We start from the raw sequence: 27453 nt of genomic DNA, 5'->3' as shown, positions 1-27453 counted from the left end.
TAGTCCATGTCCAGCGGGTCACTTCTGTGGCACTGCAGGTCTTACTCGTCCATCTGGTCCATGTCAGACTGGATTCTACTGTCCAGGGGGAGACACAACAAGCACAGGTTTTCTTGATTCAGCTTATACAATTCCATGTCAGCACAGCTATAATTAATCAATGTATTTTAATTCATGCTTTACATGAATTAAAACTCATGTAAAGCAGAGCTAATGTATAATGTGTGAATATAAATGTTATGAAGAGGCTTTAGAGAGAAGAGAAACAGATGCTGATAAATACAGGAAACTAGAATGTGTGAGGGTGTTTTGTTGAATGAGTGATTACTGAATTAATCATGCGTTATCATGAGATTTATCACATTAAGGGCTTAGCAGCCATAATTTCAGTACATTTCCACATCTAATTGGTTTTTCCTCTCCAGGCGCAAAAGGAGGGCTTTGCCCAACTGCTCATTACTGCCCTGAGGGTAGTGCTAGCCCATTGCCCTGCCCTGCTGGAACATACAACAACCTCACAGGCCAGTCAGTGTGTTCCCGCTGCCCTGCTGGATACTACTGTTCAGAAAGGACCGCCAATTTTACCAAGTTTCCCTGTCCACCTGGATTCTACTGCCCTGACGGTACAATCACCCCAAAACTGTGGTCATGGTTATGATTCTTTATTAGAATGAATGATTAGTAAAAGTTCAGCTTAGTCTCAAAAGAAGCAGAGTGTGAGCTTCGTATTGAACTGAAAGCTGGTTTCAGCTTCAGTAAGCTATTGTCCCCAGCTTTAATAATAGAAAAGAAGTTGCACACATGGCACTTGTTTATATCTAATTGCATTACATGTGTAGGAACTAAGCATGCCACCCAGTTTCCCTGTCCACGTGGATACTACAACCCAGAGCCCATGACGCAGAGTCTGGACAGCTGCCTGCCTTGTCCTCCAGGACACTACTGTGAGAAGGAAAGGCTGACCAAAGTGTCTGGAAAATGCAAAGCTGGTCAGTAACATTGTCTTTGTTCATTTGTTCCAAAGATACAATCACAGCTTGCAGCCTAGTTTCTCAGTGTCAGGACTTTGTCCTCTGTGCCAGCGTACGTGTCTCCGGGGCCCAGCAAAACAGTCTGGAAGATTTTAGAGTAGGGAACAAAGAGTGCACATGAAACACGAAACATCACAGCTCAACACCAGTCACACTTCAGCAACAACAACAGCTTTTAAATAATTCTCTGTGTATTATTTATTTATGTGCAAAGATGCAAATGAACTTCAACACATCAGACACATAATGCACACAAGTGATAGACTGGTGTGGAAGCCTGACTAACTGGTTTATTAAGACTTTTCTTAACAATGTCTCATCTCTGCCACTTTGCTCTGTATCGCTATCTGTTGAGTATACATACATATATATATTTATATGTTGAGAAAATCATGTTTCACTAATGCTTAGATGTGTCAGCTGCAGCTTTTCTATATCAAACAGAGTTTGTGATATCTTGCTTTGTTTCTTGCTGTTTGTTCCTCTCAGGTTGGTTCTGTGTCTCTGCAGCGTGGAACTCCCAGCCCTTTGACCTTGACAATTATACAAATGCCAACTGTCTTTGTCCAGCTACATCCACAGGGGGGCGCTGCCAGGCAGGATTTTATTGCCCCTTAGGCAGCTCAGAGCCCCTACCTTGCCCACCCGGAACCTTCTGTAATGTCTCAGGTGCACAAACACACTGTTTTCTAGGCTACAATAGGCATATTGTAACATATAGGTTCTCAGCTAAATTTGTGAAAAAGAAATAAAATAATATTATCAAAATAATGTTTTGAGAATGAAGTTCAAAGTTGCTGCTATACCTTCTACAAAATGCCTTGTGTAGATGAATCAGTGAGATCATACTTAAGGATCAATTTTAGTAGCAAGGAAATTATTTTTCTTTCAGCACATAAACACAATGCGCAGAATGGGTTTGGCTCTCCTTTTGGCCTATGCAGCTATAGATTGTGTGTTGTGTGTTCTGCCTCTATGTATATCGATGTTACAGTTATGACAAATCTGTGCCATGTGATTTCATTGCTGTATAATGTATTTAAAAAAGTAAATAAGTAAATTGGACAGTTCAGTTCCAGGAGGTTTCTGAAATATTCTTGTTGTTCCAATTGAGGGGATGCCAATCTCTAGCCAACTTATAGATAATATTTTTTTGGCTGTGCACAATCAAAATAACCAATTTAGTCATTTTGCTCAAAAGGTTTAGCTCTGCCAATGGGCCCCTGCTCTCCTGGGTATTATTGTGTAGGAGGAGCCACTGAGGCCAAACCAAGAGATGGAGAAACAGGCAACATCTGTCCACCTGGGACATACTGTGGTAAGCCCAGCTTTACTTCCTTGGAAGGATTGTATCGACATCTTGCCAACTTTTTAAGCCAAAGTGCAAAGTAAAAGGCTTGGTGAAAGGGAAAGTACAATACACTGAGTCAACAGCAATGTTAACACTGTAGACACAAGTTTAATGGGGAAAACTATGTTTACGTACATTTGCCAACACCCAGTATACACTGGATATGTGTTAGAAACAGTTTTGAATTGTTTCTATGGCTGAAATACCAAGTTTCTAAAGTGGCACTATGTCTGCATTCTTCCTTGGCATGCATATTAAGTAGACTGGAGATGCCAAAGTAGCTATAACTATGAGTCAGGTGGATTGGACACCCTGAATTACCCACAGGTTTACGTATGACTCAGCATGTTTCTGTTTTTTTGTTGACCTGTGTAGAGTGTTCCCTTATACATTCTGCGTGGTGGATGGTTATAATTTCCAACACCCTTCAACCCTGTGTAGGCACTGGAACTCAGAAAGGATGAATGAATAGAAGGAATGAATGGTGGCCTAAACTACATTTATTTTTCTCTGCAGTTGAGGGGTCTGGGGAGCCAGAGTTTTGTCCTGCTGGTACTTTTTCCCCAGTGTCAGGCCTGACCAGTGTGAAGGGCTGTCAGCCTTGTACATCAGGCTTCTTCTGCAGAACAACAGGCCTCAGGGCTCCAACTGGACTCTGCAGCGATGGTCAGTTCATAAATGTGATCACATGTTCGATGAACACCTGTGTCCTGTCTTTTTACACTACTGTATTCTGTAAATCTCCATAGGATACTGGTGTCCTCCTGGTCAGACTGTGGCTATGGCTCTGCCATGTCCTCCTGGTCACTTCTGCTTAGAGGGTAGTTCATCCCCAGAGCCGTGCCCATCGGGCACCTATCAGGATAGAGACAAACAGGCATCCTGTGCCATCTGTGGAGCAGGTAGGACACCTAAATCCTTTGACTTTTTCAACATTGTTATTTAGCCTTTTCATAAGTGGTTGAAGAAGTGTTTATTGAAGTTGATTGCTTTTTTTAAATGCTTGCAAGATTGTTGAATTTTTCCCTAATGCCACCAATATAAATGTGTAATTTTTTTTTACCCTTTTCCCACATTTATATTGTTAATTTAAAAAAAATCTCTCTTTTAAGGTTACTACTGTGATTCAAGATTGGGTGCAGCTAATGTGTCCTTGCTGAGGCCCTGCCCTAAGGGACATTACTGTCCTCCAGGTACAGCTCTGCCCAACCAATACCCTTGCCCCATAGGCTCCTTTAACCCAAGAGAGCATATAGACAGCTCAGCTGGCTGCTTGCCTTGTGCATATGGACGTTACTGTCCTTCTGTTGGACTGTCAGAGCCAGCAGGTGAGAATCTGAAAGTCTTCTCTCTTCTCCTCTCCTTGCACTGCATGCTGGGAGTGTGAGTGACTGAGTGTGAAGGTGGTTGGTGAGAGGGTGGAGCTGCTAAATGGATTTTGGACGTTTAGACTGACATTTCAGATACATTTTCTTCACACCCTTTGGTTGTTTAACGGGAAAGATACGTTTTTTTTTTCATTGTTTGATGCAGAGTGAACAAGGTTAAGTTAACTGGCTGTTCCTTAATAAGGGCTCACCTCTTCTGTCAGTTATAAAAGGGGCCAGTGTTGTGGCTCCCCAGCAGTATACTGTGGAGCAGGTTCTCCTAGCTGTTGGTGAACAGGTAGGTCACGAGAACATTACTTATGGCTCTTGGATGAACAAGGCTGTGGTTGTCTTTCTCCATGAGGAACAGTTAGTTCACCTGTTGGTTGAAAGGGGCATCAGTTCGCCTTTATCTGTGCCATCAACATGGATCTGATGTTCATAAACTCAGTATTGAAAATAATTAGGATGGTAGGGTATAAGCAACTCAGTAAACAGAAAAGATTTTGGTTGAAGAAAAGATATTGACACGGGTGATACGCAAAGGGTGTTTTTGTAAGTGGCTTCTCATTCTGTTTTTTCACTTAATACAAGATATTTTTGCTTGAAATAAGTGAAAAATGTCAGTGGAACAAGTGAAAATTCTCCAGTTTCAAGATGTACTGTCTAAAAACGAGTTCCTAAATCTCACTGAAATGTTACTCTGTAGCTGAATGTGTCTTATTTTAAGTGTAATGAGATATTTCGACTAGACTAGTTAGATTTTGAGTTTTTGCAGTGTAAGAGGTTCTTCTCCTAGAGACAGCTGGACGTCCATGTACAAACCTTCCAATGAAACGTAGTGTGGCTCTCCAGTGAAGGGTGGTGCATGGGGCAGTGGCCGCAGACAGACATTTAACACATACAGATCAAAGAGTAGAGGGTAACTGTGTTTTTTTTTTTTGTTTTTTTTTCAATCTAAGAAGAACCTGCAACATTTGTGGGTTGAATGTCCTAGTTTCCCTCTTTAAATTGCTGGAAGAGTGGTTGGCTGGATATGGACAGGTGCCGGACAATACAATGTTCATTTGTGGTCCCAAATACAGATCAGCACAGAGGAAGCAGATTTGTCTTTCCAACTTTCTATCTCAGGCAAAAATGGGAATCTGGCTAACCAGGAGAAACAAAATGAAAGGAACAGGGTCTACAGATGTTGACCTTATCTTCAAGGTGTGGTGTCTGCACGTATCAAGATAGAATTTACTCATTATAAAATGATGGCAGATTTTGATTATTTTCATTTCAGTGTCTTGTGTACAGTGAACAATGATTTGTTTGTTCTTAGTTTTTGAAAATTGTACATTTTTCTGATTTTGTGGGGTGTGTTTGTGAGTATGTGCAGTAATATGTTTCTGTTTTTCTTTATGTAACTGTTGATAAGGAATTGTTTCATCTTCTCTTCTCTTCTCTCCTCTTCTTGGTACTATGTCTTACTGAAAATACTTCACAGTAAATCCCACAAAACTCATGCTGTTCGTTATGTCTTGTTAGATAAGCTATTTGAAGTGCTTTTGCAAAGTTCAAAACAATGATCCCACGTGTCTCTTCACCCAAAATGCAAAAATAAAAATTTTTTTCCTCAACTTTAGGGAAAATAGCTTTGGATTTACTGTATTTGGCCTGGGGTATGTAACTCAAAATCATATATCAAAGCTAATCTTGGTGACCTAGTTTGGTTATCCAGTTGTAAAACCCAGAAGGTGCAGCGTCTAGTGTGTACTGCAGGACTGCAGATATATTTATGTGACTGTACGATGAAATGTGTTGTGACATTCTTTTACCCATAGGACCATGCCATGCTGGATATTGGTGCAGAAAGGGTGCCTCCTCTCCCAGGCCACTGGATGGACTCTCAGGTTCCCTGTGTCCACCTGGTCACTACTGCCCCTCAGGTACCTCATCTGTCTTCCCCGAACAAGAAGTCGCCCACAGTTGCTGCTGTAATGATGATGCAAGTTTCAAAGATACACATCACTTTTTTTGTAATACAGTGCTGATGCAGCTTGCTTTTTAAGCTAATGTAACCAAATTTATACTGTGTGAGGATATTAACATTCTGCTCTTTTATAGTCTGTGGCTGCCAAGTTTTAGTCACACTAATTAGCATTTAGAGCGCTAAAGGAAGTTCAAAAACATGTTTTCTTGCAACTTTTGATATAGTTCTCATTAAATTAATTTGTGTGGTTGTTCTCTTCAACTTGAGGCATTGACACATATCTTAAAAATGCAGCTGTAAGGTAAACTTCTTGTTTAGCCTACAGCTACATCTTGCCCTAAATTCCTCAACCCTGGACCCAACAATGGGTGCATGTCAGTTATTTAGTTGTAGCTGAATTTTGAGTACAGTGTCTTAAATTACATTTTTTTGCTACGTTTAATAACTGCTGTCTTTATTGTAGTGTGGCAGTCATTCTGCTTCTTGGAATCAAGATGTGTTTTTGCGCTTGTGCCATCTTTGCAGGCACCACAGGTCCTGAAGCGTGCCCTGAAGGGAGCTGGTCAAACAGCTCAGGACTGCATAGCCAGGAGGATTGCAAACCCTGTCCTGGGGGTTTTTATTGCAACTCTGCTGGCCTTACAAAACCCAGTGGGTCCTGTCGTGCAGGGTACACCAGATTGTGATGATTAAAGAAATAACCATCACATCATCATCGGCTTTGTTATATATATACATATAGCAAATAATGTAAATATCATTTTTATTCCCAGAATTTTCATGCTGTCTTTTCCTTATGCAGATACTACTGCATAGAGGGAGCTGTCACATCTACTCCCACTGATGGAAATACAGGGGGACCCTGTCCTGAGGGTTACTACTGCCCTGAGGGAACTGTTCAACCTGTGCCCTGTGAACCAGGGACATATGTGGCTGTTACACATGCTACTCAGTGTGAACCTTGTTTGCCAGGCTGGTATTGTGTGTCTGGCTCGTTGTACCTTTGTCCTGCAGGTTTGTGATTTGCTGTTTTGGATGTCCTTATAATACAGTGGCATTTGTAAGCAATTTTATTGAAACTATCAAGAGAAATTCTGCTAAATCCCCCCCCCCCCAAAAAAAACAACAACAAAGAAATTAGATTTTTTTTTTTTTATCCCTAATCCTTTATTTCCAAATTTCCCTTTGTTTGTTTTATGACCTGCAGGCTCTTACTGCCCCCAAGGAACTGGATTTGACTTGAGAAGCTGTCCAGAGGGAACTTATGGTCCTGACCCCGGCTATGAGTCTGTCTTGCAGTGCAGGCAGTGTGACGCCGGCCATTACTGCTCTTCCAGAAATGGCACAGCTGTCACTGGGCCGTGTCAGAAAGGATATTACTGCTCATATGGAAACATCTCTCCACAGCCTTTCTCAGTGGCTGCAGGTGAACATGCTTCTTTAGAACTGCAAGAACTGCAATAAAGCAAATTACATTCTGGTAATACTATGTGTTGTCTTACTTATATATGGCAAAATTTGACTGTTGATGCTGTGTCTCTCACCAGGAGAAGGAGGGCCATGTCCTGCTGGTCATTACTGTCCCCAGGCCACGGTTAAGCCTCTGCCGTGTCCACGAGGAACATTTTCTAACCAGACCAAATTAGTCTCAGAGGTAGCTTTAACTCAACATACTCAAATTATTACACTCAAGGGCTGTCCTGGCTTTCCTATCAAAACTAAGATGAAACAGTGGAAATATTCTCATAATTCTTTACTTGATGTTTAGAAAAGTTGCTAATTTATTTAGTTTAGAATTAAAATCTGACATCACCCCTCATTTCTGTATGTTTTGCTTTGAAGGAATGACACTAGTTTTTCTAAATTTCTGAAGGCCTTTCAAAGTTTTTGTTTAGACATTGTCTACTTTTTCCCCCACTCATCCATCCAGACCATTTTCAGAGGAATGTTTTTCTTTTTGTTAATTCACAGACTTTGGAATCATTCAAGCATAGAAAGGCACCTAACAGTGCTGTATTTATACATAATAGTCACCTTAGCAAGGAGCCCATTTTAAATTCTATCTTTAGGCACTTTGTTACTAGCAGCCTGTCATAAAACACATCATTTGTTCCCATTGCTTTAGGAAATCTATGGAAAATGCCAAAGATAACACAGTATGGCAGGCATAAAATAGTGTTTTTGAACCAACAAGGGGATTTCCAAAGTGCTATTAGCTGAAAACCTGGCATATCTTGACATGGTGTGCCATGTGTCCATGAACAACAGGTGGACAAAGGAATAAGTGTCAGACCTAAAAAAGTAAAGCAGATGAAAATGATGTCCTAAAAATAAGGGAAAAATCCAGCAAAGCCCCGAGACAGGACCTGAGAGATACATCGGTTCACTGAATCCTCCACACTGACTCCTATTCTCTGAAGTAAATTCTCAATATCCAAATTCAGTTTATTGAGTCAATCAAACTTTGAACAGTTTTCACTTTTTTAGACACACTTTGATCTGATTTTGTAAAACCTAAAAACATTACCAAACTAGATGGTCCACAGTGATTCACACTGAAGTTGAAAAGACAACTACAGCACAGATGTGATGGAACTGATGTAAGCCTGTTCAGAATATACAGCGAGCAAAGGTAAGTTGAAGGTTGATATGAGCAATGTATGGAATTAAAAGTAGAAGACAAATAGCACAATATGTAACACTTCATATAGAATACATTGTGTGATTACTGGATGTAGAACAAAGTGAACAATCTAATCTTAGCACATCCTCTCTGCCACCATAATCTGCCGTCTTGATTCTTTACCGTGTTATCTTAAATTAGCCGCATAAAGTTTGCAAGACTTAAAAACAACATGAGACATGAGAACTCCGTGTCCTGAACAATGTGTTTTGCTCTGGTGCATAATGAATACTGAGCAGTGTTTTTGTTTTGATGATTGTGTGGATGATTTGATAGTTTCACTGTGGTTTTTTGTTTACAATTTTGAGATACGTCTTTAAGGGTTTAAGGAATGGATCTTAGCAATTGTGAAAAACTGTTTACACAGTAACTTACATGATTATTTCTGTCATTCACTGTAATAGCCAGTCGATGTGTAGTTCAATATTAATATTGCAACAAAGCACGTTTTTCTTTTTCTTATCGGCTGTCTTCCTCTTTCCCTAATCCCTCTCCCTCTTTGTTTTTATCATTATTCCTCTCAGGAGGACTGTCAGCCATGTCTCCCAGGTTACTATTGTGATGCTGCGGGGCTCTTGGCACCTTCAGGAAAATGCTGGCAAGGTTTCTTCTGCTCTGGGGGTGCAGAGCGTCCTGAACCTCCTTTAAGAGACAGCCACGGAGGGCCGTGCCCAAAAGGTGATCAGATCCCCTTGAATCTGTAGCTTACTATTCAAAAACCCAGCAGAACCTGGTCAAAATAAAATATACCAGGACAGATTAAAAACAAATATAAAAAACAAAACAAAAGAAATGTCTGGATGATTTAATCAGGCAGCGTTAACACTGTTGGAAGTGCGAAAGGATTGGGAGGTTTAAAGTTCACATAAGCAAGTTTAATGAAAAGGTAAGCAAAACTCTTTCATGATAATAGGGCTACACATAAGCAGCTACTCGACTCACACTGGAAATCAAAGTCTCTCTCCTGTGGATTGTGCATGTCTTAGTTTGTGCTTCAGTGTGCATCTATTTCATGACTCTTGTCGTCACACAACCAGGTTATTACTGCTCTGAGGGCTCTGTGGCTCCTCAGCACTGCCCCTTGGGAACCATCAGCACAGAAGATGGCCAAGCCAGCTGCAGTGCCTGTCCTCAGGGGTAAACTCACTTATCAGCCTTGCACAGTCACTTGAGACTGTAAACAGATGCAGAAAAATAACCAAGACCTGTAACTGTACATAGAGTAGTGCATGAGTGATTTTTATACTGTATATACATGTATACACAATTACATTCCAGTTTTGTTGCTACAAGATAAATTATTCTATCCTGTTTTTGTCTGCATAGCTTTTATTGTCCTGGCACAATTAATGGCTCTCTGACAGAGAGTTATGAGTGTCCAGTGGGTCATTACTGTCCATCTGGGACCTGGGCCGAACACCAGTACCCCTGTCCGGTTGGAACTATCAATCCCCACACTCAGATGGCAAAACCCCAGGACTGTCTTCCCTGCCCTCCAGGTCACACATCATTTATGGCAATTAAATGTCACTGTATTAAAGGTTAAGTAGTTGGCCCAGGGTGTAATTTAACATTGTATATTTTGCTCACTTAAAATAAGATGAACAGTGTATAATTGTTATGGTGGTTTCATTTAAATGGAGAGAGACACAATACATTATACAAAAGTATAATGTATTTGTATAAAACTGTATAAAACACATATGAATTGCATGTTATTGAGGGAAATAGATATTAGATCCCATACAACACAGCCAGAATTCTGGCTGTCACAGATCAATCAATCAATCAATCAATCAATCAATCAATCAATCAATCAATCAGTAACAGAAACTCTTCATCTCAGCTTGTTATTGAATCAGTTTCTTCCATTTTATCCTCTCACTATGTCTCCACCATGGATAAGACCAAAGAGGGTTTCAAAGGAGGTCAGGGACAAGATGTACAAGATCATCATCAAGAAGCTTCGTGAGGAGGTGATAACTGTTTCAGAAATGAAAAAAATATATAAAATGCCCGTCAGATGGAGTCCACGCAAGATCTTGCCTCATGGGGTGAGGATGATCATGAGAAAGATGAACTGCGTGAGAGGAGCGTATTAATGATCAGAAGATAGTTGGGACCACAATCACCAACAACACTGGTAATATATTACGGTGTCTCCTGCTCAAGAAGGCACATTTACAGACCCATCTTAAGTTTGCCAGTGAACATCTAAATGTTTCAGAGAAGGCTTAGGGAGAAAGTGCTGAGGTCAGAAGAAACCGAAATTGAGCTCTTCGCCTCAACTCAAACTGCTGTGTTTGGAGGAAGAGAAATACTGAACATCATCCCCATAGTGAAGCATGGAAGTAGAAACATTATGCTTTGGGTTCATGTTCTTCTAAGGGTACAGGGCAACTTAGCAGGGACATGTACCACAACATTTTGCACAGGAACCTCCTTTTCTCAGCCATAACATTTAAGATGGTTTGTGGATGGGTCATCCAGCAGTGACACAAAATATACCACCAAGGTAACAGCAGCCAAGAAACCTAAAGAGGAAACCTCTTACCAAAAATAGCCATGTTTTGCTTGAGGATGAAATGCCTATTTCACTCAATATCATGCACATAATTTTATAGCTTTTATGCAATGCAGGGTTTTTTTTGGGAATTTTGGTTGATATTCTGTCTCTCTCCATTAAAACTGATACCATATACAGTGCTTTTTATTCATTTTCATTTCCTGGTGTTATTGGTGGTAATATTCCCTTCGAGTTGATATCAACATTATTTCTTCTCAAACCAGGCTTTTTCTGTGCACATCCTGGGAAAGGTGCTCCATCAGGTCAGTGTGGCGCAGGGTTTTACTGTGTCTCTGGGGCCTGGTCACGCACACCGGAGGATGGTGGGGTCACAGGTGACAGATGTCCTAAAGGTCATTACTGTGCCCAGGGCTCATCAGCACCAGTTCCCTGTCCAACAGGTCATTACAGCAACCAAACCAGAAACAGTCATCTTAGTGACTGCCTGCATTGTCCTCCAGGTTGGAAATCGTTGCATTTTCAAGAAGATAAAGCTTCACTTACATTCTTTGAATTATAGGGTAATAATCCCTTCATATTACATCTGTATCTGCTTAACAGCGTTGCTTATGTTTTTAGGTTTCATGTGTGACACCAGAGGGCTCTCTTTCCCTTCTCATATGTGCCCAGCTGGCTCTTATTGTCCAAGCGGAAAAAACAATTCAAAAACCTGCTCACCTGGAAGCAGATGCCCACCTGGTTCTGATAGACAGGTACCCTGCTTGCCAGGGACCTACCAAAATTTACCAGGACAGGTGAGAAACATGAAGATGAATGGTTGCTTATTTTTAATAGGCAAGGTGCACATACTATACAACTGTCATGACTGTGATCGTACAAGCCACATGAAGCTTGATATGCTGTTTTGAAAACTATTTAAAAAAGTAAATCTGGAATAAGGTTAATAACTAACTATATATGATCAACAGAAGGTGGGTTTTTATTTATTGTAAGGCTCGCATCCAATTCTAACATCTGCTGATATTAGTGTAGTTATCATTTCGTATGTAATGTGTAGAAAACTCTGCATCATTTGTTTCTTTACAGCCAGACTGTGTTAAGTGTCCTGCAGGATTTTTCTGTGTTGGCTTAGTGGATGTTGACACTGGGCATGTGTCAGGGACTCACACTCCCATGCTGTGTCCTAAAGGACATTACTGCCCATCAGGTAGGTGAAGATTAGTATCACTGCTGTAATACATTCATGAGAAATGTACAAGGTTATCATTTGCATAATAAAATAAAGATATGTGTGACATGAGTGCCAAATACTAAATATAGTGTTGCTCTTGTTTTGTGCGCACACTAATAGAAGACTCTAACACAAAATGGCTTTCTAATTATGTAAATGACCATTATAGAGCATAATCAAGATAAGAGGGGTCTTTACAAACTGTTCAGTGATGTGTATTCAGGGGCAATCTGTAGTTATTATACGTATTTATCTACAGGAACGCAGGATGGTGTAGCATTCCCGTGCCCAGCTGGCACCTTCAACAGGCAGATGGGGTTGTCCAATAAGTCAGACTGTGTGCTCTGCCCTCCAGGGAGATACTGCAGTTCCTCTGGATTGGCTGCTCCTACTGGGGTCTGCTCTGCTGGGTAAACACAGGCTAACTAAACACACACTTCATTAAGCAGTCAGCCAGATTATGAAAGAAATTTTCGTTCCCTATATTTTTATACCATCCCCTTCTGTAATTAAATCTCCTTATATGTTCCATCTCTTCCTGTCTGTCCTTCTGTTATCTATTACTTCCTTAATCCCACATACCCCTTGCAATCACCTCTATCCTCATCATCTCTCTGCACTTAGTTACCTTTGTATCCAGGGTTCTGTTTCTCCCCAACCAGAGGATCACCCAACAGGAGGCCACTGCTCTGCTGGGTCCTATTGCCCACAGGGTACCAGCTACATGATTCCCTGCCCTGCAGGCACTTTCAGCTCCATAGAAGGTGACATGTAATACTGACTAATTACTCAGTGTTTTTGACACTGGAACATTATATCCAGACTTACAGTAGCTTAAGTTACAAACTGTTAAGTGTCTCCTAAGATAACTACCATGTGGAGTTGAAATGTTTAACTTTTATTTTTATTTTTCCATTTTATAATAAATGTATGAACTTGGTTTGCCAGGAGCAGTTTCTTTGGAAGCATGTCAGCCTTGTTTGCCTGGCCACTTCTGTGCCAAGGATGGTCTCTCCTTCCCATCTGGGCTTTGCAACCCCGGCTTCTACTGCAGAGAAGGATCCAGATCTGCCACGCCTTGGGGTAATACCACAGGTGACAGTTTTCTTCCTCTTGCCCTTTCCATAGTGTTAATAAATGAATAAAACATGCAAAACTAGTTTTTTTTAGTAATGGTATTTGAAATACAACAACAAAAAAAAGTTAAGGTCATCTGACACAGCTTGAAAAATATCTTTCTGTGCAGAATTTTCTTTCGGTGCACTCCAGGTTTTATTTAACATTTTCATGCCCTTTGACTCAGCACAGCTGAGAAGGTCTTCACAAAACATTTACCAGTCCCCACTACATCTCTTATTATTTTTCTTTCTGTGATTGCAGAAAATGGCTCTGGCCTTTTAGGTCATTCACCTACCTAATGAGTAATGACATCCAATAAAGGTCTATTGTCTCAGTTACAGGAGATATCCTAACTCCATCCCCACTTCCTGGTGAATCAACCCTGGGTCAGTTCCATGGAGATGTGTGTCCTGAAGGCTACTATTGTCCTAGAGGGAGTGCAAAGCCCAGCCCATGTCCTCCAGGTAAAGAAAACAAGAGACAGTCAAGAAAGACCTTGGAAAAAATAAGGACAAAATTATTTCGATTACTCTGAAAGTTTTGTGATAAAGCTGTATGATGAATATGTTCATCAACAGCATCAGCTATAGCGTTTTACAAATATGCTTGGTTTTTATTACACTGTCTCCAAAGGTGGTATACAATGACATAAAGCTCTCAGAGGTAAAGTATAATGGCTTATTTATCCAGAACTTTAGAGAAGGTCATAAAACTCAACAGCAGTCCAATAAAGCTGTCATGATGAGCAGGTGAATTAATGGAGCCTGCTACTGGCATTTTTACTACTGTCATTTTTTCTACTTCAGTGTGAAAAATGACAGTTATTCCAAGCTGTGTCTTATGTATTTTTGTCTTTCTTTGTCTGTGTCTATGTACTTCCATGATCATTTGTTTCCTCCATTCAGGCACCTTCTCTGCGAGGTCTGCGGCTGAGTCCGAGGCGGACTGTGAAGCTTGTTACCCAGGCTCTTACTGCCCTTCATGGGCTCAGACTTCTGCTGACCTCCTCTGTCCCCCTGGGTGGTTCTGTCCAGCAGGATCAGCGTCTGGACATCAGCCAGGTGGAGTACACATCACTGCGGGTCAACTCAGGATTAAAAGTGGTCTTTGCACTTTCATGTAGCATGTGATCACATACAGTATAGGCCAACTTTATCTCTTTTGCTCACTTTCAACTTATCCCTTCATTTTTTGAGACGACGTATGTTGTCTTAACTAGAATAACCAGATTGTTTTCATTTTACACATTTAAATTTGGCGTTTAACTAGAATCAGCTCTTTTGTCTGTCATTTTAACTGTAATGCTTTACTTTGAGGCTTGCTTCTGTAATAATCTACATAGTAAAAGATGCTCGAAATATACTAGAGAGGTTTTTATCCCGCCCATAAACTATCCTTGTCCTGTTATATTACACGTACACCTAGAGATTCTTTGTTGCCTTTTTTACCTTTTATTATAAAGATGTTTTGCTAATTTGAGCATGAAATGGGGCAGAACCTATAAATAGCCACAAGCTCATGTTTGTCAAGACAAAGCACCTGCTGCTGAGCCCGCTTTCTGCTCTCCTTTCCTCCCACAGGATTGTTGTACAGCAGTAATACTGATAAGAGCCACTGTCCTTTTCATTGCTTTGTTTCCATGGACACTGAGCCTGGGAAAATACACCAGATGTGCTTATTTCATGCATAATTGGTACATAAAAGAAATTGTGAGGACGTGTCATGGCAGCACTATCATTTTCTGGGTTTTTTTTTTTTTTTCAAATTTTGTTTTCATTGTAAACAATGACAGTTTGGATTTTTCATTATGTGCTTGGCAGGTCACCAGTGCCCACCTGGCTATGCGTGCCCGCGTGGTAGCGCGGAGCCGACTGGCTGTACTCCTGGCACATTTCAGTCCTTGTCTGGACATCCGGCTTGTAACAGCTGCCCAGCGGGTAATGCAAAAATGACACATATGTTAAAATTTTTTATAAAGAGACAAATAGATGATGTTTAAACTGATGTTAATTATTAAATGAGACATGCTACCTTGTCTAGGTTTTTACTGTCTGAAAGGTTCCTCCGTGCCATCTCCATGTCCAATCGGCCACATCAGTCCATCAGCTGGCAGGACGTCCCTAAGTGACTGCTCCCCCTGCCCCTCTGGCTTTTTTTGTAACAGCAGCGCTGTGACAGAGCCGTCTGGACCCTGCAGCCCAGGTCTGACAGCCCATAATCACCTCGGGAATTCATGTCAGACAACTGAAAGATTGGATTTTCTATATCTTTGCTGTATGCCTGTGCTATGTTAAGCTGTGGCTTCCACTGAATAACTCAGTTTTCCTACAATGTTTTAAACTGTAAATGTTTCAGCGTCCTCTGTGAGTTGTCTAACCACATTGTTTACTACAGGACATTTTTGTTCCCCGGGATCCACTGAGCCTTCTCCTGTCTCCCAGACTTATGGAGATGTTTGTCCCATGGGACATTTCTGCCCTCAGGGAAGTGGGTCTCCCACACCCTGTCCTGTTGGCAGCTTCTTTCCCGAGCTTGGCGCACTCTCTCTCCCCCAATGCCGTCCTTGTCCCCCAGGGAAATACTGCCTGAATCCTGGAGCCTCACAGCCCACAGGTGGAGAATTAGACCAGTCATGAGACTGTTATAAATTGTTTTTGAATAGTTTGCAGTTATGGAAAAAAATGAATAAAACTCACAATATTTCATTATTCAGCTTTACCTCAAGTACCCTAAGTGCAGATTCAGGAGTTGCACAGCTCCAATTAGTCATGTCTGCTGAATTTCTGCCCATAACAACTTTTTGGGGTCTCATAAGCAGCTGCTTTAGAGTCTTTTCTAATTCCTCTCTGTGTTAGGTCTGTGTTTTGCGGGGTTCTTCTGTTCTGGAGGTGCAGATAGTCCCACACCTCGAGCTAACTCATCTTTGTCCAGCTGTCTTCTTAAAATACTAGAGGGTTACACCATAAAGACGAACGCCACCTGGATGCAAAACCTGCCCTGCTTTAATAACTCAGGTAATTCTGATAAAATATAGTTTTCTCCTGTTTGTAAAGACACCATATGCGTCGTTTATAAGGGCAGTACATCACTTTGCTCAAACTGGTCTACCACAGTGCAGAGCTTTAGAAGTAGTGATAAATATCCCACAAGACAGTGGCTTTTCATGGTTGACCTTAAGTATTCTGCAATTAATCATTGCCATACAATGTTACATTGTCCCCCCCTGACAAAATGGTTTAATAGGCATTGTAGAGAAAAAGGCTCCTCCCTGGCGTCCTGTCTGGTAGACAAAGATTATAACTCAACTATTTTTCATGCTTTATCTACCATGTTGTGTTACAGGGAGAGACGCTAGTGGGATCAAAGCGGCAGCAGTGTCACGGGAAGATTTAGATCAGAATGTGACTGATTCACCGCCGAGTCTCAAGACGCCACAGTATGCGTGTTCCACCTACAGAGGAGATATATGCCCTATGGGTGGGTAAATCCTGGCAGTGAACTTGTGCACTTAATGTGATACTTTAGTTATTTTCATTGCTCATGACACGATAGCCTCATTTTTTGAAAATGGTAAGATACGCAACTTACTTCATCTGATCGGTGCAGCTTGTGTGATGTACTTTGGTTTGATTCCTGCTTAGTCTCGGTTTATTTAGCGACTCGGTCAGAAAATTATGGCTGAAATGTTAAATCACATTAAAGTGGTTTGAATGATGAATGCTTAGTTTTAGTGTTTAATGGCTTGCTCTATAAATAAGGAGAGAAATATAGTTTGTCAAATAAGCACACTAAAAAACATTAGTGGCAGCACAAAACCCCCCAAATAAATCTCACTCTGAAAGGTTCAAATTCCCCACCTTAAACCAATGGCAAGGGCATTCGATTTTATTTAAATAGACTCTATTTCCATCTCCCGTCACTTTACATAACAAGGTGACTTTACAATACAGTAGAGAGAATGGGTGATAAAGAGCTGCAGATGGCTGGGTGGTGAGGCACATAAAAGTAACACTGTTGATATACGAGCTTAAAAGAACAGATTTGCAAGTAATAACATTCCTTCAAACGTAAAGGAAAATCTGTGAGGGTAGTTGTGTGAAACAGAAGAAGCAGAGAATAAAAGTTTGAGTGTGAGAAAATCCTCTGTCCCTGGAGGGATCACTTAGTTAATTGGAAACTTTCTCTTGTTGAAGTGTTATCATTTCAGGGACAATGTCTGGCTGATTTTTTTCAGGTTTCTATTGTCTTATGGGCTCTGCTTACCCTCACTCCTGTGAGGCTGGTTCTTACTGCAACAAGACTGGCCTAGAGGCTCCAGCAGGACCCTGTGCAGCTGGATATCACTGCCCTAGAGGCTCTTCTGAACCCCACGCCAACCCTTGTCCCACAGGACACTATTGCCCCCTTGGAACCCAGCTTCCTCTGCCCTGCCCTCTGGGAACTGTAAAAAGTGAGCTGTTGCAGTTTTGTTATGTAGCTGTAATCTGTGAGTAATATAACAAATACATTGTTCTTTGTGTACATTTATTGATTTCATTAACAAAAGAGAAGATTGTGCATTGTGATTTCTCTTCCATCAAAAAGGAGAAGCAACTGAGGACAAATCAGTAATCCCTGGCTTGTACCCAGGCCATGAATTGATGATGAATGAATACGCAATCAAAATAGTAAAACTGAGAAAAACAAAACCTAATCCCCTTTGCTCTGAACATCATCAGTTTTCCCACTGACGTCCTTGTTTGAACTAGTGTATACCTTTGCAGCTCAGTCATGTGGAAAAATATGAAAACTTCCACTGAAGCATTTTTTCCCCCTTGGGCGCCTATGAATAATTGCAGTCACAAAGTGGCTTAATCGTGTAATTGTATTCTTGTCTTGCGGCAGACAACTAGAATCCTATTATTATATGCTGTAGCTCCTTTGTACAGTTATGAATTAGAAACTGATGAGGGACTTGGGATGCACTTTGCATTGAAATAACATTGTAATCTATTTAAGGCTTTAATTACAAAGTGATATGGTGATTTTTTTTTAAAGTCTTTTTCTTTTGAGTGAGCAAATGCCCTTTGCACGTGGGTGTGCAAAACAACAGTTTTGTCTTCTTAATCAATTTATGTTGCTCATTTCATTAAAATTCAGATTTCTTAATTTATCACACCCTTACGCACACAAATGCTTCACCATCACTCCTAGATAAACAGTTTAACTACAATGTGCACATTATCCACCAGGTTCCCTTGGTGGATCCACTGTTGAGGCTTGCCAGCTGTGTCCTCCAGGTCAATACTGTCACCAGCAAGGAATGGCTGAGCCAAGTGGCCCCTGTGCAGAAGGCTACTACTGTCCTGAGGGACAGATCTCTGAAAGACCACAGCAACATGCCTGCTCAGTTGGTCATTACTGTGAGAAGGTCAGCCGTGTAGTGTCAGGCTTCAAGCTACTGTCAGTCATCAATGAATATTGCATGTGATGTCTTTACATAACCCTCCCTCCTCAGCTCTGTTATTTTTTCATGACTAGTGCATTACTATAGCAGGTTGGTGTTTCATCCGAGTCCCTGTGCTGTGACTCTGTCCACTGATAATGTTGCACTACGATTACAACTGATGATACATGCTGTTCTCCGCATATAACATCTAATAAAATGATTCTAATGGTTTCCTCAGGGTAGCGCCAGACAGACAGCCTGCCTTCCTGGCACCTACCAGTTCAGACGAGGTCAAGCCGGCTGTGAGACGTGTCCTGCTGGTTTTTATTGTAAAGAGCAAGGTAAAGCTGATGGAACAACAAAGCATTTAGCTGCTGGAGCCCAGATGTAACCTTTTAACTGGGGCGAGTTTTCTAAGAAATTATTGCAAATATTCCTATTTGAAATGTGCTTGTCAGGAACGACTCTTCCACTTCCATGTGAGAGAGGGTTTTATTGCCCCAGTGGATCAGCATATCAGCATCCCTGTCCATCCGGGACCTATGGAAACATATCAGGACTGGTTGAGGAATGGCAGTGTTTACTGTGTGACCCCGGGATGTACTGCAGAGGAACAGGTACATTTCTCTGGCCATGTTTGTTTTGTTCAACAGATCTTTCTTGCAGACAACTGCTGTTTAAATGTATTGATGTATTGTTGGAAAAATATATGTACTTTTCTACTCTGTTAATTATCTTTGCTTGAAGGGAGGACTACCCCCACTGGGCAATGTGCTGCAGGGTTTGTTTGTGCCGAGGGAGCCAGTGAACCTTCACCGTTAGACAATGTGACAGGATTCCCTTGCCCGCCTGGGTTCTTTTGCCCTGCAGGCACATCTGTACCACAACCATGCCCAAAAGGAACATTCAGGTGGACATCTTTCAGTACCTCCATAAACATCGAATGATCTGAAGATGTAAAACAACACAAATAGTCCAATATTAGTGGCTAAATAGTGCCCATTGTGTGCCTGTTATCATTATTTGAATTATTTCATATGCAATCAAATCCATTTACAGTCAAGATGACCCATGTTCAATTCAAATTCCACCTCTGCTTTCAGTGAGCAGATCGGCATTGTTGATCATTCTTTGTGTCGAGGCTGCACACCTGGCTTTTACTGTTCACAGCCTGGCCTTTCTGAAGTGTCTGGACTCTGCTCGCCAGGTAAAAAGTGATGCTCATTATTATGTTATGTCAAATGATTCATTATCCTGCTTGACTTGAACATATTTAAATGTTTCTACTGCTAGGTTTTTACTGCTTAGAGGGATCCCAGTCTGCTACTCCAATGTCAAGTGTATCGGGAGGTGTTTGTCCAGCAGGCCACTACTGTGCAGAGGGCAGCAGTGCCCCCTCACCTTGCCCACCTGGTTTTTACCAAAATAAGACTGGAGGAAAAAGCAAACATGACTGCAAACCATGCCCTCTTGGTAATCAAAATGTTAATACACAAAACTGACATTTCTGAGGATATCCTCACTGTCTGAATGTCTTTGCCAGGCTGGTTCCAGGATTTGCCAGGGCAGAACGAGTGTAATCCCTGTCCCCCTGGGTTCCACTGCCAGCCTCTGAATCCCAGCCCCACCAGAGGGAGCTCTGCTGGAGTCTCCAGCCCTCTGCCCTGCCCAGCTGGTTATTTCTGTCCAAAGGAGGAGAGTCCACACAATCAGCCACTCCCGTGCCCCAAAGGCAGCTACAGCCCCTTGCAGGGTCTCACTAGTGCAGGTAAAATACCAGAACTTTTATAGGAAATAGAGACCAGTTATGTTGCATTCATGGCTAGTTGTTGTATTTATTTAATATAGGTTGAAGTCTAAATATGGCAATGAATGCTTGATTCAGACACATGATTTATGGTAATTTAATCAACTATTATTCAGACCTGAGGTTCCTGGGATACTTTGCATATCTGGAAATGCATTTGTTAAAGAAATGAATATGAAAGGAATTATTATAATATAATATAAAATATACAGAAACAAATAGGATATTCTAGATATGTTCCAAATATGAGTTTTAGCTTATTTATCATATGAAAAATACAAAAACAGGTCTGAGTTGTGTTGATGCACAATAGTATTGCTGTTCTTACTTTCATAGTTTAAAAACAAAAATCAAAGACTACATTGAGTGAATGTTTACATGCATTTTGTTACCTCTATCTTTCTGCTATGTTATTCTAGTGCCCTCTAATATAGTTCACTTCACACATTGATACCTTTAGCCACATGCAGCGCCCTCAGAGCTGTGCTGATTGATCTTGAGCTTGTTTTGCTGTTAGAAGTGAAGTGAAATCTGTCATTGTCTGTGTTTGCAGGTCAGTGCTTAGTATGCCCGGCAGGGCAGTTCTGTGGCTCTGAAGGTCTGGTTGAGCCTTCAGGATTGTGTGCTGCTGGGTTTCTTTGTCTGACGGGTGCCAAAGTGCCAAACCCCACTGACAACAGAACTGGATCTCTCTGTCCACCTGGAATTTTCTGCCAGCAAGGTCTCAGAGCAGGTAGATTTATTGGATAATAGAATTAGAAACAGTGAGAGTGTTTTGACTAAATGAGTTGATAACTATTGTCTTTGATGTAAATATGTAAGAAAATTGTGTATGTTTCTGTTCTGTGTCCTGTATCCTGTTTGTTTGTATATGTGTTTTTCTTGCTGCTGTTACAACCAAATTTCCCCTTGTGTGACAGTTAAAGATGATTCTATTCTATTCTTCTATTCTTATCGTCACAAGCAATGAAGTGATCTTAATAAGAGTCCCTGTCTGTACAGCTAAATCTTCTAAATGGCCAGATGGCTACTGTTACTGGGACTATTCACTTCAACTGTGGATCACAGCCTTTTTCCTTTGCAGTACCTCTAGTGGTCTGTTAGAGTCAGAGAGAAAGATCAGCAATATCTCTGCTACTTCAATCTATTCATTTGAACTCTATTTAATCTTTATTAAAATATTAATATTCTATGGTAGCACATATCATGCTGTAGGAAAATCCCAGAATGGAACTGTCAGGGCGCCGGTTTAGCTAACTGGGATGAGCAGGTGACCATATGCTGCATGTCTTCCCCTTTCTCTCTCCCTCTGCTTTCCTGTCACTCTTCACTGTACCCTTTCAAATAAAGCTGTAAAAAGGCCCCCCAAAATGTCAGCTGTAATAATTTAACTTTTATGTGCATAAATCTTTGAACAACACATTGTAAGTTGTAAATTTCTGTATAGAAGTTTGTTTTTCTTTTAATCTCTTGTCTTCTAGGTGATTGCTGGGTGGGCTTTTATTGTGACTGGGGCTCCAGCAAAGCAGATCAGGCTGTGTGTCCAGCTGGTTTCTTCTGCCCCAGTGGAACACCAGCACCGGTGCCTTGTCCTGCAGGAACATTTAGCTCTCAAACGGGCAACACGCATCAATACAACTGCACCATCTGTACCCCTGGATACTACTGTCAAGGTGGGAAACATGGATTAACCTGCAGAGATCAGCAGTAATCCAGAGAGGAATCCATTAAGATACTTTGCTACCAAAATATTTACAAGCCTTTATTTTAAATGGATCAAATTCACTTGTGTTCACTGGTGATTCTTTAAAGTCCTTCTTGGATGATTATAATAATTAGAGCAAGCTTTATAATTATGAGGAGCTTATCCAAAGTCTCTTTGTCTCAGCCAAACTAACTGAGACATTGTTTCACAGTATCACAAAATTGTTTTAATTATTGATGTCTTAAGACATTTAAAACTACACAACACGGACTTTCCAAAGTTGCTAAATTTCTTTGTTAATTGCATCTCATTGGATGGACTGTGCCCGAGAGAAGTGAAGAAGAGAAGAGACAGGGTTGAGTGGGTGGAAATGCATGTCAGGGGGATTTGTGACAGAGGCAAGAGTAAAAGGGAAGATTTACAAGATGGTAGTGAAACCTGCCATGATGTATGATTTGGAGGTGGTGGCACTGATGAAAAGTCAGGAGGCAGAGGTGGCAGAGCTAGAGATGCTAAGATTTTACTGGGAGGGAGGACAGAATTAGAAATGAGTACATCAGAGAGTCAGCTCAGGTGCAGTAGTTTGGAGACAAGGTTAGAGAGGCAAGGCTGAGATTTGGTTTGGGTTTGGGCATGTGCAGAGGAGGAATAGAGGAAATATGTTAGCAGCAAAATGAAGAAGAAGAAGAAAAAGAAAATATAATATGCGTGCTTATTCTTTTTATTAATGTGGCTCAGGTGAAGCTACTGTCCAGCCTGTGCTGTGTCCTATTGGTCACTACTGCCCTGCAGGTCTGACTCTAGGACTGGAGTTCCCTTGCCCACCTGGCACTGTGCAGAACCACCTCGGAGCGTCCAGTCCTGAAACCTGTCTCTCCTGCCCTGCTGGTACATAAAAAACATTTTTGCTTCACCATAACCACTGTATGACTGCTTATTTTATTTCTAATTATTGTTATGATGACTTTATTTTATTTATGTTGCCTGCAGGACTGTTTTGCTCTCAGTCTGGGCAATCCCAGCCGACAGGTCTCTGTGAAGCAGGATACTACTGTCCTGCTGGATCAACCAGTCCAAACTCTACTGAGTATCAGGTAATGTTTGTCCTCTGTGATGCTGGCCAGTAAAATATACCTAATGAATTTAGGGGACCTTCAACCTTTAACTTAGTATTACAGTCTTATTCGTGAAGAAAAAACTCTTTTTTGGCACGTCATAAATGGTCTTCCAGTGGTACCATCAGGTGTGATAGACACTATAAGAAAAAGGGCCACATTTCCAGGATACCTTCTGCAGTGAAATACATTCTTCTATTCTAACCCTGTAAAGCCTAAACCACAATAAATTGTCATAACATTCATTTTTTTTTGGAAACTGAAGTGTTTTTTAATCTAGTGACACATTAAATAATGCAACAATGTGCAATTTATTGCTCACAGTAGGACGGCATGTGTCTGATTGTCTACATCAGGCATTTCCATGGAAAAACAAAAATCACACAGATGATGTACAGGTGTAAAAAAGTCATGTATCACATATGATACACTATATTTTTTAATTTCTTTTATTTAGATAATTAAAACTTTTTCTTACTTTTTTCAGGGAAATTCGTCTGGAAGTCATCTTTGTCCGCCTGGCCTGTACTGCCCTGCAGGCACTGGCTATCCACTCCCCTGCCCTGTTGGTTCTTTCTCCATTGCTCAAGGACTAAAGGGAGTTGATGAATGCACACCCTGCCCCCCTGGACTGTTTTGTGACAGTCCTGCAATAGCAGAGCTTTCACAAGCGCTCCCGTGTCAGGCTGGGTAAACACTACTATTACTCTTCTACTTTTCAATTTCAAATCCACTCTTTCTCAGAGTGGATAGTGACTTTTTTTAAAGGCCTTTTAATGTCTTCCAATCACTTCAGTGTCTGCCAATAGTTTGGTTTCTTTCTCTTCTGGTATTAGACTGTAAATAAGAAGACTGGAACATTTAGGCATATTGTAGAGGAAAATTAAAACACAGAACAATTCAGATACGTTTTTCTTGGCTGCTGCTAGCTATTAAGGACTTCTGTTTTTTCATTCAGTTTAACCTGAGTGAATTAATAAAGCCAGACTTTATGTGCCATGAGCTGCACTTTCTTACAAAACAAGAAACACACACGCACAAAACATAATTTGAAATTGTGGCTGAAAATGATTTCCCCTCACTGACAGATTGTTCAGATTTGCTAGTGGCAGCTTGTACCAAAATCTATACGCAGTTTGTTTTCCTCTGTTTGTGCCTACAGGTATGTGTGCTTGGGCGGCAGCTCCAGTCCCACTCCATCCAATGGTTCCCATGGCTACCTCTGTCCTGCTGGCCACAGCTGTCCTATTGGCTCAGCACATGAGGAGCCCTGTGAGCCTGGCACTTACAGTCCTGCCCCGGGAGCAGCCCGTTGCTTATTATGCCCCAAAGGAACCGTGTGCCCATCGTCAGCCACTAAAGAGCCCTCCGCCTGCCCCTCTGGTGAGGATGGTAAAAATAAACGTTAAGTCAGTCACATATTAAATATTTTTAAACTTTTAGGTATAGCAACAGTATTGTCCAAATTTGTATTTCTGCAGTAACATAAAATAACTGCTTTCTCTTTAGGTCATTTCTGTCCTGCTGGGACAGCCCTGCCTCAGCCCTGCCCTTCAGGTACTTTCAACAATCAGACAGGTGCCCACACGCTCTCTGCCTGCACACCCTGCCCCTCTGGACTGTACTGTGGCTCATATGGAGCCTCCATACCACAAGGTGAACAGAGATTAAAATTTTGATTTAACAAAACTTTGGCTTTTTAGCAAAATACTCACATCTGTATCCTCACATGGCATCAAACTGGTAGTGTCACCATTTTTTTTTTCCGTCCAGGTTTATGTTTGCAGGGTTATTTCTGCCATGGTGGAGCTATGGAACCAGCCCCTCACAGCTCTGAAAACTTCCCCAGGAATGGCCCTTGCCCTGTGGGCCACTACTGTCCAGCAGGGTGCCTCTCTCCAATTCCATGTCCTCTTGGCAGCATTCGCAACTCCACTGGTACTTCACTAATGTTTGCACATGTCATGAAAAGGCATTTCCATGCTGCTGGATTTGAATTTAAAAGAGATCCACTTCCGATCTCATGCTGTCTGCTTCCCATTATCTCCATCACAATATTCTCTGACTGTTATCTATTGTGCACCCATCATAGGAGGTGTGTCCATGGAGAGTTGTTCTACCTGTCCCGCTGGCCACTACTGCTCTACAGACGGTCTGGCTAGCCCCAGTGGTCCTTGTGCTGCTGGTTTCTACTGCCCTTTTGACTTCTCTTCAACTACCCCATATGCATTCCTCTGTCCCAAGGTAAGGTTGAACATATAGACTTCTCTCCAACTGAATTACTTCCCCATGTTTTCTCTATTATTTTCCAGACACATCTGTAATAAATGGTTGTGCCACATGTTTAATATCAATTTTCTGCTAAATTGGGTGCCACTTATCTGATGTTCCTTCACCCTTTTCATTCCAACTAAGGGCCACTACTGTCTGCAAGGTTCTGCCATGGCCTTGCCTTGTCCCACAGGAGAGTACCAGCCTAACCAGGGATCAGACAGCTGCATTCCCTGCAGACCTGGTTTCTACTGTGAGGAGGCCATAGTGGGAGATCCACTACCCTGCCCACCACATTCATTCTGCCCTGCAGGTCTGCTGAAAAGAAGCTCTTGACAATAAAAGATTTAAACTTTTATTTATAGCTCACTGACATATTCATTGACATGAAACCAATACTAGTCTCATGTCTTTCTTTTGACAAGAATGTTAATCCACTTGGTTTATTTCAAAATCAAGATGAGATGACCAATAAAGGCTTTTGTTTTATCCCACCAAAACTTTTTTTCTTTTTGTTTTTCTTCTAGGAACAATGGTACCTCAGCCCTGTCCTAATGGGACATACACCGTTTCAGATCTGGGAGGTTTACAGGAAGAGAGAGAGTGTTCACCCTGCCCTCCAGGAAAGTTCTGCAGGTACACAGTCCCATGCACGTCTTGCACCCTCAAATATTCAGAAACAGTGCACTGACTTAGATAAACATACAGCTAGGCCCATGCACACCTTGTGTATACAGACATATTTATTTATTTTATTTATTTAAGCTTTATTTACCAGTACGTCCCTTGAGAATAAAATCTCTTTTTAAGCAAGATCACGCCAAGAAGACACACCAATACAAAATTATAAATTTACAAATTAAAAATATTTATTGATAAATAAATAAAGGAAGTGAGAGTCAACAACGAACATAACAGCATACATACACTATCGAAACAGATACCCTAAACCCCAGTTCCTAAAACAAAAAGCAAAATCTGGACGGTACCATATGTTGCTCTAAAAGTTGTATATGCCTTCAGCACCTTTCCATTTTGCCCCAGTTCAGCTTCTAAATAAGATTTGGCCCAGAGAACTGAGTCTGACTAAGAGAATATAATGCCTTGGATAGATCAACAAACAAGGCAGAAAAATGCATTAACAACATAATTTGTAACCCACACATATTAGGGTACTATGAACTGATCTAAAGCCATCAAAGAGCTTATTTCAAATACCAGAGTTTTAACAAGAGTGGAAAGTTTAGCTATAATCATTTAAAATGAAACTTTTTAGAAGGGGAGAACACAGGCTGCTTTAAAGATTTTAGGGCGATATTAGTCTGGACACTAAATCACCCTAAAATCTGGAGAAATAATAATATGAGGAACATGCTCAGCAATTGCGTCAGCTGTTAGATGACGGGGAATCAGATTGGCAGGTTCAGATGACTTTTTTGGATGAATGTATTTCAAACCTTTTGAAGAAATTGATCTAAAGACAAATGGGTTCTTTTGATATGGAGGTAATAGATGAAAAATACATGGAATTCAAATTAGAACTCTGAGACCACATTTTCATTAAAAACAACACTAGCTGATAGAAAATGTTCATTAAGATACCCAGCAATATCAGCTTTACTGATAATTTTAACTGAGTTAATTAAAACATGGAGCACGACAGCAACTTTATCTCTTTCAATAATTCAGAAAGGTTATTGCGGTTTTAAATGGATCTTGTATAGTGCTGTGATTTGGATTTTCAGATCGGAGTTGGACATTTCTTTCTTAAAACTCTGTAGGTTAGCCTTGTTCATCGATCATCTCTCCTAGAAATCCTATATTGCTTTATAATAGCGTCCAT

The 27453-nt window shown here is 41.1% G+C and overlaps 3 protein-coding genes and 1 long non-coding RNA gene across 6 annotated transcripts in view; all 4 read left to right on the top strand.

Moving 5' to 3' along the window:
- The first annotated feature begins 451 nt into the window (after nucleotides 1-451).
- Nucleotides 452-1677, top strand: LOC146373798 (uncharacterized). The gene is made up of 3 exons (XR_014802221.1): nucleotides 452-623; nucleotides 840-989; nucleotides 1521-1677. It is a non-coding gene; the product is annotated as an uncharacterized LOC146373798 (long non-coding RNA).
- Nucleotides 1678-10293: 8616 nt separating this feature from the next.
- On the top strand, nucleotides 10294-15920 carry LOC146373797 (uncharacterized). The gene is made up of 11 exons (XM_084950144.1): nucleotides 10294-10375; nucleotides 11553-11728; nucleotides 12021-12141; nucleotides 12425-12575; nucleotides 12790-12929; nucleotides 13114-13266; nucleotides 13620-13748; nucleotides 14190-14345; nucleotides 15105-15221; nucleotides 15325-15486; nucleotides 15679-15920. The coding sequence occupies exons 1-11, from the start codon at nucleotides 10294-10296 to the stop codon at nucleotides 15918-15920; spliced, it is 1629 nt and encodes a 542-aa protein (XP_084806270.1).
- Nucleotides 15921-16671: 751 nt separating this feature from the next.
- LOC146373796 (uncharacterized) lies at nucleotides 16672-20214 on the top strand. Its single transcript, XM_084951161.1, has 8 exons — nucleotides 16672-16761; nucleotides 17519-17734; nucleotides 18516-18694; nucleotides 18951-19053; nucleotides 19171-19329; nucleotides 19460-19622; nucleotides 19816-19919; nucleotides 20006-20214. The coding sequence occupies exons 1-8, from the start codon at nucleotides 16758-16760 to the stop codon at nucleotides 20212-20214; spliced, it is 1137 nt and encodes a 378-aa protein (XP_084807287.1). The 5' UTR covers nucleotides 16672-16757.
- Nucleotides 20215-20242: 28 nt separating this feature from the next.
- Nucleotides 20243-27453, top strand: part of LOC146373795 (uncharacterized) — a 30111-nt gene continuing 22900 nt past the window's right edge. For all 3 annotated transcript variants that reach the window (XR_014802220.1, XM_084951159.1, XM_084951160.1), the window contains exons 1-12: nucleotides 20243-20480; nucleotides 21073-21252; nucleotides 22001-22192; nucleotides 22963-23112; nucleotides 23215-23318; nucleotides 23827-24029; nucleotides 24502-24722; nucleotides 24849-24995; nucleotides 25113-25277; nucleotides 25432-25583; nucleotides 25755-25923; nucleotides 26138-26246. Coding sequence is in view for 2 of the 3 variants with exons in the window: in XM_084951159.1 (XP_084807285.1) it covers nucleotides 20243-20480; nucleotides 21073-21252; nucleotides 22001-22192; nucleotides 22963-23112; nucleotides 23215-23318; nucleotides 23827-24029; nucleotides 24502-24722; nucleotides 24849-24995; nucleotides 25113-25277; nucleotides 25432-25583; nucleotides 25755-25923; nucleotides 26138-26246 (2030 nt within the window). In the remaining variant the exon portion in view is untranslated. The remainder of the gene's footprint in view (nucleotides 20481-21072; nucleotides 21253-22000; nucleotides 22193-22962; nucleotides 23113-23214; nucleotides 23319-23826; nucleotides 24030-24501; nucleotides 24723-24848; nucleotides 24996-25112; nucleotides 25278-25431; nucleotides 25584-25754; nucleotides 25924-26137; nucleotides 26247-27453) is intronic.

The sequence above is a fragment of the Perissodus microlepis genome, chromosome 14, assembly GCF_051167445.1.
Source record: "Perissodus microlepis isolate ML-2025 ecotype Zambia chromosome 14, ASM5116744v1, whole genome shotgun sequence".
NCBI lineage: Eukaryota > Metazoa > Chordata > Actinopteri > Cichliformes > Cichlidae > Perissodus > Perissodus microlepis.
The sequence above is the reverse complement of the archived record's forward strand: the minus strand, read 5'-3'. Positions and strand labels throughout refer to the sequence as shown.